Here is a 16,491-nt window from a genome sequence, read left to right as displayed (position 1 = left end):
TTCTGGTATGTTTGGCAGGTTAAGTCCTCGCTCCTAGTTTCGTCCAATTTGCTCATTTTCACTATTTAAACAACAAATTTTGCAAAACTTTTGATAGAAACTTGCTTGTTCACTTCTTATTGAGCTATTTATCACTCGATTTCAGTTGAAAACGCTTTTAATCAGCTGTAATTGAATGCCAAAGCGCTGATATGGCAACATAAGAGGAACGCTGGAATTAGATGCTGTTCCCCTACCTTGATCAATCTATTTTTGTGAAAGGAATATTTATTGGGTTATTTTACATGTTGCTAACCGTTTTAGAGTACCTCCGAGGCCATGACTAGGGCCTTCATCATGAGCGGTAGCAAAATAGTGCCATTCAGCAAAAACCCCAAAACCTGCTTTATTATTATTATTATTATAGTTCATTATTGACACTTTACCATAATTTGGCAAATCCTATTTATGGTTTAAAAGATTGATCATATTAAATCATTTTTAATTTTGTGAGCCAGCTCCATTTGATTAAAAGAATCCAAGAATGATGTAAGGAAAAAAATACTGTTGTTCGGACGGTGTCGAAATCATCGCAACTAAATTTGGGGAATTAGCCGCATTGCAGCAGATCAAACTTTGTGATTTTCTTACATTTTTCAGTTTTATACTTTCCAGAAATCCTTTTCCTACTCCTTGTGAACGTCCTTCACTAGAGTACAACGTATCAACAAATTTTATTAATTTTTGTTCATATTTTTTACTCAGTAATGTATCGTGTACTTATTGTTCAGTGTTACTAACAAGATTAATTGCATTTTCCTGCTCGCTTTGTCGGAATCCAATTCTGCCCTCTATTGCTCTGTCCTGTGGGTTAGCACAGAAATTCACTTCATTCATTTTTTTGAGCAGATAAACATTCGTGATTCAACTCCAGTTTCCTACAGTGTTATACAGTCAATTTTTGCCCAATTTGATAAAGATTGTTCATGATGAAATATTATTTCAATAAATGACCAGGTAGCAGTTATTGATCAGCCCGCCTGTGTGCTTCTAGCAGATGCGGCGAATGAAGCTGATGTAGGTAATCTCGAAAACACAAAACTTTAAAATTCGATATCTCTGGAACGAAACATATTCCTTTTTGTCGATAAGTGATTCTTATGTAAATTGGCCGGGGAACACGATGGTGAGGTCAAATTAAAAAAATAAGTTGGGGTGTTTTGAGATACGGCCGTTTAAAGTTTTCAATTGCGCAATACAGGTAGAAAAAATAAATTAATCAAAAATTTGACCACAGAAATGGATTCTACGTCCAATTTCCTTCAAAATTGAGTCCAAGACCAACCCTCTAAAATTTGTAGTTCCTGAGTTATCGTCGTTTGAAACTTGAAGGTTTGGTCAAAAATCGCCAAAAAGTCGATTTTTTGGGGAGGTACAAAAATGGAGGGGGTGGTCCGATTTGGATGAAATTCGGGATTATTGCATGTTTTGATAGTATCAACAGCTCTGCCAAATTTGAGCTGGATCGGAGAGGGTAATTTTCAAATGCTGTTCCGCTTCAGATGGAATGACCCATATTTCGATCTTCTCACAATATCAAAAACTGATCTTCCCAAGTTATTTCCGTCTGCTCGGGAACAGTTAATTAATTTTATTTCAATTTCTAATCTAATCTAATCTAACACAAACACAGCCAGTCCGAAAAAAGAATGCTGGAAAGTCTTGTGATTAGATTACGTCCCAAGCACTTTTCTTGTCATTATTAATAATTGCAGAACGTCCGAGAACACCCGAAAAAGTGATACAAAAATTAAAGTAGCCAGCCTTACTGCGCTATGAGAACGGATCACATTTCACAGAATCTAAAGGGGAGGAAGGATGCGTGGACATACCGTACCAAACGCTCAAGTTTACAGTTTCATATGTGTTTTGAATAATGTGTTTAGTGTAAAATATAGTGTGGTTATATAATCAATTAAATATAATAATGCAATATAATGATCATTTAATAAAATCCCACACAAACAGCGACACAAAAGAAATGAAAATGAGCATGCAAAAACGAGACAGTGCGTCCCCGTGGTCAGCGCACTAATCGTTAATTAATTTTATTTTCATTTTAAATTTTGTTTTACATTTTATGATGATCGTCAAGACTTATTCTAGCATAAAAGTAGAACTCACACGACCACCTAGTCTAAAAGGAGGCTCGTCCGTTCGATGAACTATGGCTCCAATCCATGCTGATCAGCCCGCTCTGGTGCGTGTGCGTGTAGGAGGTCATAAATCACTGGCACTAATTAACCCGTACTTCGGAGGATGGTGACGATTAAAAAGAGGAAACAGCTGACCATGCACCAGCAGTGTTCGGTGGTCTAGTTTTGTACCTTTATGGGCGGCTGTTAAAACATGACTTTACAAGCCACTTTGGTCGTTTATCATCAGAAGGTATTGAGATCGACGAGACGAGAAGCACTGATGCAGTTTGTTCTCGACGGTGTTTAACTTGTTTCGTTCTGATTAACGACAGGTCGTAATTATGATCAAGTTTTTTAGCTACCCCCACGTCAGCGCGCCCCCAAGATTTGATCTGATTAGTTAGCTCAAAGTGTATGAAGTTAATGTTATTCAAGAGATTGTGTCCAAACCAATCATGCTATTTGGTGTGTGGAATCTCTCGTTGTTTACAATGGAGCATTACCAGGCCCAGATCGTCGTTTGTCTTGTCTCTGACACAAACCGTGCATTAAAATGTCCATTTAGACAACACCCAGCTGAAGCATACTAATGCGGCATGGATCTGATGCTCCTCCCATCCAAGGGATTGTTCTGTAACTCAGTTGTTGGTCAGTATATCACCGGGGGCCGACAGAAGAATGGGACAGCACGTGCTGCGCGTGTGTTTAGAATTAGAAATACAGATCGTCCCCCGGTGAAATTTTGCGTTCTTGAAAACCCTGCGCAAAAATTCCCTGGTGGGGGTCTGGAAACACGTAAGAAAAAATTAACATGAGGTGTGGAGTTTCCGTTTAGTGTTAATTCGGTGAATTTGAATTAACGGCTGCTTTCTAGGAATAACATCATCTGCAATATCAATCAGAAAATGTTTAACATAGTCATTAACAGCTAAAAAAAATGACAGTTTGAGTTATTCAACTTTCTTGTTCTTCAACTATTTATACAATAGAGCAGTTCTCTCAGATTTCGGTCATTCGATATTTTTTGTATTTTTTAATCTGACTGAAACCTTTTTTGGGGCCTTCGGTATGCCCAAAGAAGTCATTTTGCATCATTAGTTTGTCCATATAATTTTCCATACAAATTTGGCAGCTGGCCATACAAAAATGATGCATGAAAATTCAAAAATCTGTATCTTTTGAAGGATATTTTTGATCGATTTGGTGTCTTCGGCAAAGTTGTAGGTATGGATATGGACTACGCTGAAAAAAAAATGATACACGGTAAAAAAAATTTGGTGATTTTTTATTTAACTTTTGGCACTAAAACTTGATTTACCCTATTTTTATTTTTTTTATTTTTTTTATATGTTTTAGAGGACATAAAATGCCAACTTTCCAGAAATTTCCATGTTGTGCAAAAAATCTTTGACCAAGTTATGAATGTTTTAATCAATACTGATTTTTTTTTCAAAAAATCGAAATATTGGTCGCAAAAATTTTGCCATGCAAAGGTTTACAAACAGGAAAAATCATGTTTTCTAAGTCTCACCCAAACAACACACCATTTTCTAATGTCGATATCTCAGCAACTAATGGTCCGATTTTCAATGTTAAATATGAAACATTCGTGAAATTTTCCGATCTTTTCGAAAAAAAAAATCAAAATTTTTAAACCAAGACTAACATTTCAAAAAGGCCATACATTCAATATAACGCCTTTTTAAAATGTTAGTCTTGGTTTGAAAATTTTGAAAATATTTTTTTCGAAAAGATCGGAAAATTTCACGAATGTTTCATATTTTAACATTGAAAATCGGACCATTACTTGCTGAGATATCGACATTGGAAAATGGTGTGTTGTTTGGGTGGGACTTAGAAAACATCAATTTTCCTGTTTTCAAACCTTTGCATGGCAATATCTCAGCAACTAAGTTCAAAAATGCAAAATATAGAGAATTTTCTCAGCTTTTCAAAAATATTTTTTTCAAAACTGGGCAAACATGTGTACTAATTTAAAAAAAAATTAAAAACTGCGACTATTTTCAAAAAAGTCACCTAAATATTGATTTAGCTTGAAAACGGTGCACTTTATCAAAATTTCACTTAAGTACTTTTTGATTGCAAATTTGATTTTACATCGAAATTTTTTGCATACATTTTTTGCACAACCTAGAAATTTCTGAATAGTTGGCATTTGATGTCCTCTAAAACCAGCCGGACCCTAAGCTGACAGTTTTCGTGAGTTACGCGTATTCACCAACAGATGGCCAGTGGGCCTCGTCGGATCCGCCCATTAATTACGCAACTCAAAATTTGCATGGGAAACTTTTTTTTCGTGACGGCTTTCGCGGCACGCTCCTTTCAACTGTTCTAGACTAATATTTGGACGAGGCGTATCTCTAAACAAGTTTTTTACAAAAATGATTCCAAACTGCTTATTTTGTCGTTTTAAACCGAAACAAGGCAAAAATATTTTTTATTAAAACTATTCGCCATTTTCAAAAAATTGTCTAGATAACATCAAAGGCCGCCATCTTAGGCCCACTGGGCCCACAAAAAGAGGTACGCTCAGTTTGTATGGGAGCTGTCAACATGCTCCCGGGCTGTCTAAAACATATTGAAAAACAAAAAAAAAAATAAAAATAGTGTTTTTTTGCAAATCAAGTTTTAGTAACATAAAGTTAAATAAAAAATCACCAAAAAAATTTTTACCGTTCATCATTTTTTTTTCAGTGTAGTCCATATCCATACCTACAACTTTGCCGAAGACACCAAATCGATGAAAAAATTCCTTCAAAAGATACAGATTTTTGAATTTTCATACATCAGCTGCCAAATTTGTATGGAAAATTATATAGACAAACTAATGATGCAAAATGGCTTCTTTGGGCATACCGAAGGCACCAAAAAAGTTTCAGTCGGATTAAAAAATACAAAAAAATCGAATGACCGAAATCTGAGAGAACTGCTCAGATGGCAAAATTTCGAGCCTAAATAAATTAATTTAAGAAATATTCTTCATGTATGTAACCCCTTAAGTCTTAGTCGTACTTTTCTCCTCCTGTTCGACCAATCTTTAAAAAATCGTCAAAAATTTAATTTTCGACATAATTTCGTTCTCTTGGTTTCCAGAGACCCAAACCATAGACTAATGAAAGACTACTCACTGGGCTCTGAACCATGACTCAACCTTTGTATGACCCCTCGGCACGGCCGGTTCACTGTCAAATATGACAGATCATAATGTCAAGAACTGGCTTCATGGTGCACTGTCGATTTTCTGACGTTTCTTGATTTTGTTTTGATTTGTTAATTTAGGATGACGGAACGTAGGGGAAATATACCCATTTTAATCACATTAAGCCGTTCGACCCATTCTCATCACTTTTGCCATTTTCCGCTATTAAATCAACATTTTCAGATGTATCAACAATGGAGAGTTGCTTGCTCACTTTTATTTGAGCTATTTATTACTTCAGAATTGTCAAAAACACTTTATAAAAGCTGTAATTCATGATCAAAGTGCTGATAGGCCGATAATAGAAATAGGCTGAGAAAGGGCATAGTTCCCCTATGTCCATCGTTTCCGAGTTGAAAATATTTTTATCGATCCCAAACATGCTAAATATGATTTTAAGTTGGTTTAAGTTGGTTAGACTTCTATTTCCTTAAAAATTTTGAAGATTTTTGGTCTTTTTAGTTTGACACCCCGGAGTTCACACATACTATCAAACGTTTATTACACTAAAAACGTTACTTCATCCACCTTTAGGTGGTTGGTGCCTTCCTCACATTCATAAAGTCAATACAATCAGTAAAAATAGCAACCTTCCCCCTTAACATGTTTAAAAAATCAACTTTATTACACATTTCTTTTGATAGGGTTCGCAAACCTTCAATATTTCTGGCTCATCGGCAAGGTCTGATAAAAAAACCTATTCAACGATAGTTCGCATGGAAGATTCAGACAATATTTCTATCACAATATCTGAGATCCGGCCTCCAAAAAGTGTATGAATAACACTTAAGTGCTACTAACTTTTGATAGGGTTATCAGATCCTCGATGTTTTAGGCTCATTTCAAAGGTCCTTCGATTATATAACTAGCGACAGGTCGCATGATGGACCCGGACATCATTTGCATTGAATTATCTGAGATCCGATCTCCAAAAAGTGTATAAATAACAGTTAAGTGCTGATAACTTTTGATAAGGTTGTCAGATCTTCAATGTTTTGGGCTCATTGGAAAGGTCTTTTTAATACATTTCTAAAAATGCATAACATGATAGGTTTTCTTGCAAAAACCACGCTTTTTACACTCTTCCGGACATACGCCAAAATCGTTTTTTAGCATAACTTTTGAAGTACTTAACTAAACTTGCTGATTTTAAATAGAGACCTATGGGACCTCAAGACGGATCGAATGAGACTAATACGGTCAAAATCCGTTCATCCAGTCCGGAGATAATCGAGTGACATTTTTTGTCCACCCACCTACACACAGACATTTGCTCAGAACATGATTCTGAGTCGATATGTATACGTGAAGATGGGTCTACGAGGTCAAATTTAAAAGTTCATTTTTCGAGTGATTTTATAGCCTTTCCTCAGTAAGGTGAGGAAGGTAAAAAGTGTCAAACGAAAAATGAGCAACCACCGGGGGTTGAGTGTATGTATCAGGAAAAGGTGGTCAAAATGTAAACATAACCGGAATGGTAAAATACATGACAAATTTGTCCAACTTTTTAGATTTAAATTCTGGACTTTCAACTTCCAGTTTTAGTCGATTCGCTATAATAATAAAAAAATAAAGAAAACCGAAACTAATTTGAAGATCCATTTATTTGCTCCATAATAAATAGTTTTGTTTAGTTGTGTACGTAGCTTAGATATTAAATGCAAGTATGTAGTAGGTAATATTTATATACTTTCACATTAAAAAACGGATCCTAAACGCAATGAGCCCGCTCCTCTGGCATCACAAACGACTCGTCATACCACATACCATAGTGTAGGATGTTGTTGTTGTTTTTCTAACTTGTTCGCAAAGTTACAGTGTTCAAACATTTACAGATTTGCTTTCTTCCCTCTTTTTCCGTGTGTGTGAGTTATAGAGTTTGTTTAAGGGAATAATCAACCGGATGGTTTGTCTTTTCTGTTGCCTCAATAAAACACAAAAATACTTGGCGAAATGCGGACTATGCTAACGGTACAAAACAAACATTGAGTCCTACCATATTGTTTCTCACAACACACACACACTCGAACAGTTAACAGAACAAGTTGTCTTAAAACAGTCGCTTCTGCACGATGTAGAACACGCAAGCCAGAAAGAACGCAAACGCGAAAAAGAGCAGAATTTTGTCGGTGCACTCGCGCCGGCCGTACTTTTTCAGCAGCTTGCCGGACTGCGAGATGGTGCCGGCCGTGTTGAGCAGCTCGTCCCGCGTGCCCTCGACGGCCGTGCTGGACGTGATGAGCGTATCGAGCGTGGCCGCACTCTTCTGGGTGGTTTCCGACAGCTGCTGCGATATCGACCGCATCCGGTCGGTGACGCTTTCCTGCTGCGAGAGCAACGTCGAGCGGTTCGATTTGGTGGCACCGCCGGAGGAGGTCGATGAGGAGCCGCCGCCGCCGCCGGGATGTCGCTGGCGCAGTTCGCTGTCCGGGCTGAGCGCAAACAGTTCGTCCTTTTGCTGCTTCTCGATCTCGAGCATGGTTGATATGTTGGCCTTGCGGAATGCTTGAAGGGTTCTGGAATGGGTGGGAGATGTGTAGAGCTGCAGAACTGGCAACTGCCGAATGGCAGAATTCTAAGGCAGAAATTGTCGAATGGAATTTGACATTTTCTGCCTCTTGAAATTCTTCCGATGAGGCAGTGACAGCGTAGTTTAACTATTGAAACAAAGCAATGGTTTACACTGTTTGCAAACTACATTGACTTCATGCGCTTCCCAAACACAGACGTGAATTTCAAGTACCCAGAAACCATTATTTTGAACAGCTTTTCTTGCGTTTCCCAAACACTGACTCCAATTTCAAGTATCTAGCACTTAGAAGCAAATTGTGTGGCTCAATTACTTGGAAAACTGCTCCCGGTGCTGGTCCACCTCCTTGTACACGTTCGGGTCGCCCTCATCCCGGGCCCAGTCGTCGAGTCGTTCGATGCACTTCCTGAGCGCGGCCAGCTTCCCTCGGCCGGCCTCGTTCAGCGTGTCCAGTTCCGCAATCGATCCGCGGAACGCGAGAATGTCCTGTCCAAGTATCAAAATCAAACAGGTTAGTGTGAATTTATGCTGAAGAAAACCCCCAGAATCAGATCCGCTCAAACCTGTATGATGGCTTTGACGTGCAGATTGTTGTCGACAATGTCCTGCCGGATCGAGGACAGCGTGTACTTGTGGGACTCCATCACGGTATCACTGGCGCAAGTGTCCACACGGAAAAACACGGAGTTCCTGCGGGGAAATCCGACCGCTTTTCACATCGGCCTGTGGAAAGCGATGGCGAAGAGAAAAATCTTTTTTCCACCGTTGTGGACGATACAATGACACATCACCGACTTTGTGGCTCTGTGTGTGAGGAGCTGCCGGAGCTGCAGGTATTTTTGTTTACGTTCTCGCGAAGGAACCTCGGTTTGAGAGCTGTCACGAAACGTCAAAACAAGGGGGGGCACTCGCGGCACTCGGGAGAGGTTTGAGTGGATTTTGGGGTTCGGGAGAGTGAGTGTATTGAGAGGTATGACATAGAGTAGAATTGAGGACAAAGTAAGATTGCTTCAAAGAAATTGGTAATAAAAACGGATTATTTGGAAAAATATCTCTTATATTAGCAGTAAAAGAGCCAAGAAGGAATTTCTGATCGAAAATTTAAGAAAATATCACGCAAGTATCACTTCTGATCAACGGTTTCCAGAATATCATGGAGTGAAAATTGGGTGGAACATTAAAAAAAAAACCTATAATTGAAAATGTAATTTTTTGAAAGGTAGCAATCAAAGGTTGGATCAACAATGTCCACAAAAGCCAATTGTAGAGAATATTTCTAAGCTTTTAGAATATAGGGGAGAGTGGGAGACTTGATTATGAACCCTAAATAGGGAGACTGGTCGAAGTGAATTTGATGTGCCCAAACAGACACGAGTTTGCCTTTACACCCAGCAAAACTTGGCAATGTTGACAAGCTCATAACATACGTTGCAGATCGATTTAGTAAAGTCTGATCAGTCTCCCTATTTAGGGTCTCTAGATTTGATCCCCTATTTTTGTATCGCACATAACTCTCTTAATTTCTCACAAAACAATGAACTTGTTGCTTGAATTCAAAGCTTAAACATTCAACAATGTTTGGCTGATAAGAGTATTAAATGCTCTTAAATTTAATTTTAATCAGATGAACTCTTCGAGTCATGCCAAGTATTAAAAATAAATAAACCGGAATTATCAAAATGTAAGAGGTAACTTGATCCCCCTTTCAACATTTTGAAATCCATAGCAAAATGTTCCTAGTTCATTCATACTTTTGAGTTTCTATCAGTTACAGCAATTTCACATAAAGTTTGAACGTTTTTGATCAAAATATAACAAGTTTAGTATGTTTATTTAAAAAAAAAAAGAAAATATTCTTTTTTATAGAGAAATTGAGCATGTTTACAAAAGCTGGTAATTTGTTTTTACAAAATATTTTGAAAAATTTAAAATTTTTAAAATTGTTCAAACTGCAGTAAGTCATCTACAACTATACTAAAGGAAACCATGCACGAACAACTAAGCCAGTTAATAATGATTGAGCCTGATTCCAGCGACTGAAAATGCAGGGATCAAGTCTCCCTAATTGCACTTTAAAAAAATGGTTGTAAAAATAGTATATCATCATACTAACGTAAAATGCGTAAGAATAAATTTTAAGCCTTTTCTTATCTTATTTCACCTGAAAACGGCAATAACTAAAACTCGTTGGCTCAAATACTTTATCAAAATATAACAATAATATTTTTCGATTTGAAATTTAATTATACATCTAAAATGACTGTTTGATTTCTTTTTGTGTGCATTCCAGAAAACACTATTTCTTCAAAAAATAATATCTTGGCCAAAAGCGTCCTTCATACTGTATATCTTAAAATTTACCGCTTTTTGTCTACTAAAACATTTAAAAAAATTGAGAGGGGTAAAGTTAGTCAAAAATTGTTTTTTTGTGTAACTCTTTTTTCCTGAATAGTCCTAATCACAACCTATAACTTTGCCGATGACACCGAAACGATAAAAAAAATCCAGATTTTCTAATGTTTTCGGTTTCCAATGCACTTTTCTATGGACAGCTCAAAAATGTATGGAGACTTGAATAAAGAACCTAGTGATTTCGTTTAATTGATTTTGAAATAATTCAAAAGCCCTGGAGGAAGTTTTTCTCGATTTGCCGGTTCCGTCGTTTGTTGGTTAGGTTTGGCAGAAACAAAAAAATAATTTAATAACAAAATAGTGGTGACATTTATAGACGTCACAATGACGTTTTATTCAAGATGATTCATGTTAGGGTGTGATGGCGTAAGTATACTAAAATTATTTAAGTATACTTATTAATATACTAGAGTAAAGTTCTAAGAGTTTCCAGCCCCTTGAGTGATGCAAAAAGGCTTGTTCGGACATAAGGAATGGACTAAGTTTCATTAAAAAAAATACAAAAATTAAAATCGCATTCGGTAGTTTGGTAAAAAAGTATTATAGAAATGAAAATTTTTTTTAAATCAGTAAAAAAGTTTTTTCTTATAAAAATACCAATTCCAATTATTTCTATTAAAAATTAATTTATGGAAGACCCTTACTAGGTTGGAGATTGAAATAACGCTTTATTTTGATTTAAATTGAGTTTTCCTTTGGGGTAGCCGTCTTGCCCCATCCCTCCTGCAGTTTGCAAATATGCATCACATTTTTATTTTCAGCCGTTAACTGCCAGAAACCGAACTCCTTAAAAGGTCAACGCCGATGGAGTTCTGAAGCCAGCAGCATCTACTTTTTCGTTGCATTTATATTAACGCAGAAAAATAAGGCAAAATCAAGATTTTTGTTGAATCAACACTAAACGTCAAAGCAACTTTTTCAAAACAACAAAAGATTTTTGTGGAGATCAAGGTTTGTTTCAACGCAAAATCGGCGTTGATTATATTCAACAAAATTTTTGTTGAAACAAACCTCGTACAGGCTGATTCTACAAAACACTTTTCTGCGTGTTTAATTTTCAATGACATGTTATCTACTTAATATGTATTGCACATTGAAAAGAAACATTTTTTTTTCTTTCAGCATTTTTCTGTCAAATAAAAAAACAATCAATCAATCAATCTTGGTAAAGAATTTTCTGATCGATTTCCTGTTATAGTTGTAGCACAGTTGTCTGTGGTTGTAACTAATGATGAGGCAAATTCAGTTAAAATGTTACACGCCTTAAAAAAAGGTGCAGGTGGTTATGTTACACATGACCAGTATGACAAAGAACTTTGCAAGATGGTTGTTGAAATTTTCGATTACATTGTCTGGTCCAAATTTCCCAAGATTCACTAGATTCATAATTACCATAAAAATTGATACCCATTTTGCCCCTACTCTTATGGTTCGGCAAATGTCCCCCCATCGGAACATCACCGTGGCCTCCGGCCTCTTCGGATTGTGGCCACTTCTGCTGAAATGTCAAATTTCATATCTAGTATCAAAAATCATAAAGTTTGATACCCATATTGCCTCAACTCTTATGGTTCGGCAAATGTCCTCCCATCGGAACATCCCCGGGGCCTCCGGCCACTTCGGTTTGTGGCCACTGCTGCTGAAATGTCAAATTTCATATCCAGTATCAAAAATCATAAAGTTTGATACCCATATTGCCCCTACTTTTATGGTACGGCAAATGTCCCCCCGCCCCTCGGAACATCCCCGGGCCTCCGGCCACTCCTGATTGTGGCCACTACTGCCGAAATGTCAAATTTCATATCCAGTATCAAAAACCATAAAGTTTGATACCCATATTGCCTCTACTCTTATGGTTCGGCAAATGTCCCCCCATCGGAACATCCTCGGGGCCTCCGGCCGCTCCGGATTGTGGCCACTACTGCCGAAATGTCAAATTTCATATCCAGTATCAAAAACCATAAAGTTTGATACCCATATTGCCCCTACTCTTATGGTTCGGCATATGTCCTCCCATCGGAACATCCGCGGGGCCTCCGGCCACTCCGGATTGTGGCCACTACTGCCGAAATGTCAAATTTCATGTCCAATATCAAAAACCATAAAGTTTGATACCCATATTGTCCCAACTCTTACGGTCCGGCAAATGTCCCCCCATCGGAACATCCCCGGGGCCTCCAGCACTCCGGATTGTGGCCACTACTGCCGAAATGTCAAATTTCATGTCCAGTATCAAAAACCATAATGTTTGATACCCATATTACCCCAACTCTTATAGTCCGCCAAATGTCCCCCCATCGGAACATCCCCGGGGCCTCCGGCCACTCCGGATTGTGACCACTACTGCCGAAATGTCAAATTTCACATTCAGTATCAAAAACCATATAGTTTGATACCCATATTGCCCCAACTCTTACGGTCTGGAAAATGTCCCCCAATCGGAACATCCGCGGGGCCTCCGGCCACTCCGGATTGTGGCCACTACTGCCGAAATGTCAAATTTCATATCCAGTATCAAAAACCATAATGTTTGATACCCATATTGCCCCTACTCTGATGGTTCGGCAAATGTCCCCCCATCGGAACATCCCCGGGGCCTCCGGCCACTCCGGTTTATGGCCACTACTGCCGAAATGGCAAATTACATATTCAGTATCAAAAACCATAAAGTTTGATACCCATATTGCCCCTACTCTTATGGTTCGGCATATGTCCTCCCATCAGAACATCCTCGGGGCCTCCGGCCACTCCGGATTGTGGCCACTACTGCCGAAATGTCAAATTTCATGTCCAGTATCAAAAACCATAAGGTTTGATACCCATATTACCCCAACTCTTATAGTCCGGCAAATGTTCCCCCATCGGAACATCCGCGGGGCCTCCGGCCACTCCGGATTGTGGCCACTACTGCCGAAATGTCAAATTTCATATCCAGTATCAAAAACCATAAAGTTTGACACCCATATTGCTCCTACTCTTATGGTTCGGCAAATGTCCCCCCATCGGAACATCCGAGGGGCCTCCGGCCACTCCGGATTGTGGCCACTACTGCCGAAATGTCAAATTTCATATCCAGTATCAAATACCATAATGTTTGATACCCATATTGCCCCTACTCTGATGGTTCGGCAAATGTCCCCCCATCGGAACATCCCCGGGGCCTCCGGCCACTCCGGTTTATGGCCACTACTGCCGAAATGGCAAATTTCATGTCCAGTATCAAAAACCATAAAGTTTGATACCCATATTGCCCCAACTCTTACGGTCCGACAAATGTCCCCCCATCGGAACATCCGCGGGGCCTCCGGCCACTCCGGATTGTGGCCACTACTGCCGAAATGTCAAATTTCATGTCCAGTAGCAAAAACCATAAAGTTTGATACCCATATTGCCCCAACTCTTACGGTCTGGAAAATGTCCCCCCATCGGAACATCCCTGGGGCCTCCGGCCACTCCAGTCCAGGTGGTGGCCAGTTCCAATGATCGACTCCCGCGACTACCATGTCTTAGCTGGTCCTTGCCTCCAAGCCATCTGCTCCCAGACCTCCAGGCCGTCTGCTACCGGGCCACCAGGCCATCTGCTTCTGATGTGTTCTCGTCGACGTCCAGCAATAGAATGACTTTTCAGGACCGACCGAGCCGAGTTTTGTTGGCTCGTCGACGATCCGAAAATTATGTATGTGTGAGCATTTAAACAACCAACGCGAGGTCCGCTTCGGATGAAACCTCGGTAGGCACTGAATTTGTCTGAGGCTAAGTGCTAACTTAAATAGTATCGCACGGCATGTTGCAACCATGGTGCTACATTCTCGCGTGACAGTTCCACGGAAGGAGGAGGCAAGGCAAAATTTGCTAAGTGCTAGATACTTGAATCTGATTAATGTGTTCGGGAAAGGTTGCGCTTGACCAATCAGCGTTCGCTATTCTTTAGTAGTTTTATGTTAACTTTTAAGTACTTAAATAAATAAGTACTGTAATAAACATGTTTTAAGATCATTAAGTAAGTCTTCCCCTTTCGTTTGGTGGGTAAAACGTTCAAATTGGTCGAGAGGGAAAAAAGATACAATCGTTTGAAATCTTGCACTTTTTTCGAAAATTTGCTTCCACGCGTTACATTTCGCTTCGCGAAAAATCTGGATTGCTACCCTTGTATAGAGCCCTAAGACAAAGTTCTTTGTCAAAATTAACCAAATTTTGAAATAACTTTTATTTCACAATGCGAAATTACCAAAAACCGTATTTTTTGTTTATAAAAACTTTTGAGACATGGAGAAGCATGGACAAAAATAATTCAAGAAGATGTGAATTTAAACTAGATCACTTTTTCAAAACGATTGAAAATGAAATAATTTCTAAAAGCATATCAAATTTGCATAGTAAATTTTTGATTTTTTGAAATAGTGCATATGTTTGTCCAACTCTAAAATATTTGTTTTCAGGTAGCTGAGAAAATCTTTGAAAGTCGGAAAAAATATCTGCTGATATGGACACTTCCGCGTTTCGTGGAGAATTCCATTTTGTTTTAGATAGGTTTTTATTTTAGCTTTTTGGGTGTTTCTGAAAACTAATTGAGTCAGGGTATTCAAAAACAGCTAAAAGGCAAAAAAAGAACACTTTGTTTTATTGTATCTTTAAAAAAAACTGCAGAACAAAAATAAAATCGAAAAATAATATCAGTATATAAAAAATAAAAAGGCTATTTTTTATATATTATTTATATCTTTTAAATGGTTTAAATATGTTATTCTAAAAAATCAACAATTCGGTACTAAAGCCCTTTGTCAATTTTTATGTACAACGGTAAAAATCACGATTAAAAACCATTTCTGCTCACTTTTTTTCATTTTAATGCAAATTTTTTTTTGACAAGACAACATTTTATCGATGGATTAACTATGGTCCTCTTGGAACGAACTGTCAAGTAGGAGCTTTTCTGTCAAGAAGGACCGCGAGGTTAATTTTTCAAAATTGATTTAAAAATCCATTTTAAACTCTTTGTGTGTCGTACAAAGGGTCATTGTACTAAGAAAAATAAGCTTTATCGCTGTAAACAATAACATTAGCAATCTAAGCCTTCATTTTAGGACCCAATTTTCTTTTCCGACTCCGAAAAACATTAAAAAAAAGTTGCAGATAGTCTTGAAAAGAGTGAAATAGAGATTTTGAATATAACCCCATTACTTTCCTTCATTAACAAGCAAAATTTTGTATACCATTAGCAATTTTAATTTTTTTTGTTACAATTTATTATAAATACACTCAACCCCCGGTGGTTGGTCACTTTTTCGTTTGACACTTTTTTAGTTTGTACCCCGTTGGTTGGTCAAAGTCAAACTAAAAAGTGACGAACTGTCACTTTTTACACGGCGCTCACGCACACTATCAAAACAAACGTTTGGTAGTGTGTGTGAACTCCGTGTAAAAGGGGTGTCAAACTAAAAAGTGACCCCGTTCGTTTGACAACAGTTGGTGTCAAACCACCGGGGTTTGAGTGTATTTGAAATTAAATATAAAAATAATAATAATAATACCTTATTTGATCACAGACAACCACCCTGCGTTCAATTAACCACACCTAAACGAACAATTCAAGACACTTAACAAATCCCAGTTTGATATCCATGCAAATCGGGCAAATTGGCTCTAATATAAGAATAACATCCATGTATCTCTCTCACCACTAAGCGACTTGGCATCGCGTGAAAGTAAACGGCCTTGCTCTTTCTTGGCTCAGTATTATGGTATTTTAAGCGTGAGAGAGAGAAAGAGAATTTTCTTCTGAGTTTTCTGAGAGATTGCAAGTTTTGATTGATCCACTTGTTTCTTTTAGAATACTATCCTGAACAAAATCAAAAAAGTTGAAATTTATACAAATACATGTTTTTTTCATTTTTTCAATAAACAATGAAAAAGCAATTTCGTTATCAAATCATAGCACACACAGGCTTCTCAGTTGTATGAAAATCATATTTTTTCGTTCATTTTTAAATTTCAAACATTAGATATTTCGTGCTTTCCATTTCATTAGGGCACATAACTTTTTTCGACAAGAGTGTGTCCCTTTCACACCTTATGTAAACTGTCATTTGAGGGAAAGGGATACACTATTGTTTACTAAAGTTATGTGCCCTTTTGAAATGTTAGGCTCCATT

The 16,491-nt window shown here is 38.0% G+C and overlaps 1 protein-coding gene across 1 annotated transcript; it reads right to left on the bottom strand.

Annotated features, from left to right (window-relative positions):
- Positions 1-6,983: 6,983 nt before the first annotated feature.
- LOC120427228 (vesicle transport protein SEC20-like) lies at positions 6,984-8,746 on the bottom strand. The gene is made up of 3 exons (XM_039592092.2): positions 8,491-8,746; positions 8,241-8,413; positions 6,984-7,913 (listed from the first exon to the last, which is right to left on the bottom strand). The coding sequence occupies exons 1-3, from the start codon at positions 8,569-8,571 to the stop codon at positions 7,448-7,450; spliced, it is 720 nt and encodes a 239-aa protein (XP_039448026.1). The 5' UTR covers positions 8,572-8,746; the 3' UTR covers positions 6,984-7,447.
- Between the last annotated feature and the right edge of the window lie 7,745 nt (positions 8,747-16,491).

The sequence above is a fragment of the Culex pipiens genome, chromosome 1 (genome assembly GCF_016801865.2).
Source record: "Culex pipiens pallens isolate TS chromosome 1, TS_CPP_V2, whole genome shotgun sequence".
Classification (NCBI taxonomy): domain Eukaryota; kingdom Metazoa; phylum Arthropoda; class Insecta; order Diptera; family Culicidae; genus Culex; species Culex pipiens.
The sequence above is the reverse complement of the archived record's forward strand: the minus strand, read 5'-3'. Positions and strand labels throughout refer to the sequence as shown.

What these genes read in the sequence shown, in the direction of transcription:
- LOC120427228 (XM_039592092.2), bottom strand. Translation starts at nt 8,571, where the DNA reads ATGGAGTCCCACAAGTACACGCTGTCCTCGATCCGGCAGGACATTGTC. An exon ending in ACGTCAAAGCCATCATACAG is followed by an intron (nt 8,414 to 8,490) that starts GTTTGAGCGGAT and finishes ATACTTGGACAG; the next exon opens with GACATTCTCGCGTTCCGCGG. An exon ending in CACCGGGAGCAGTTTTCCAA is followed by an intron (nt 7,914 to 8,240) that starts GTAATTGAGCCA and finishes CACCCATTCCAG; the next exon opens with AACCCTTCAAGCATTCCGCA.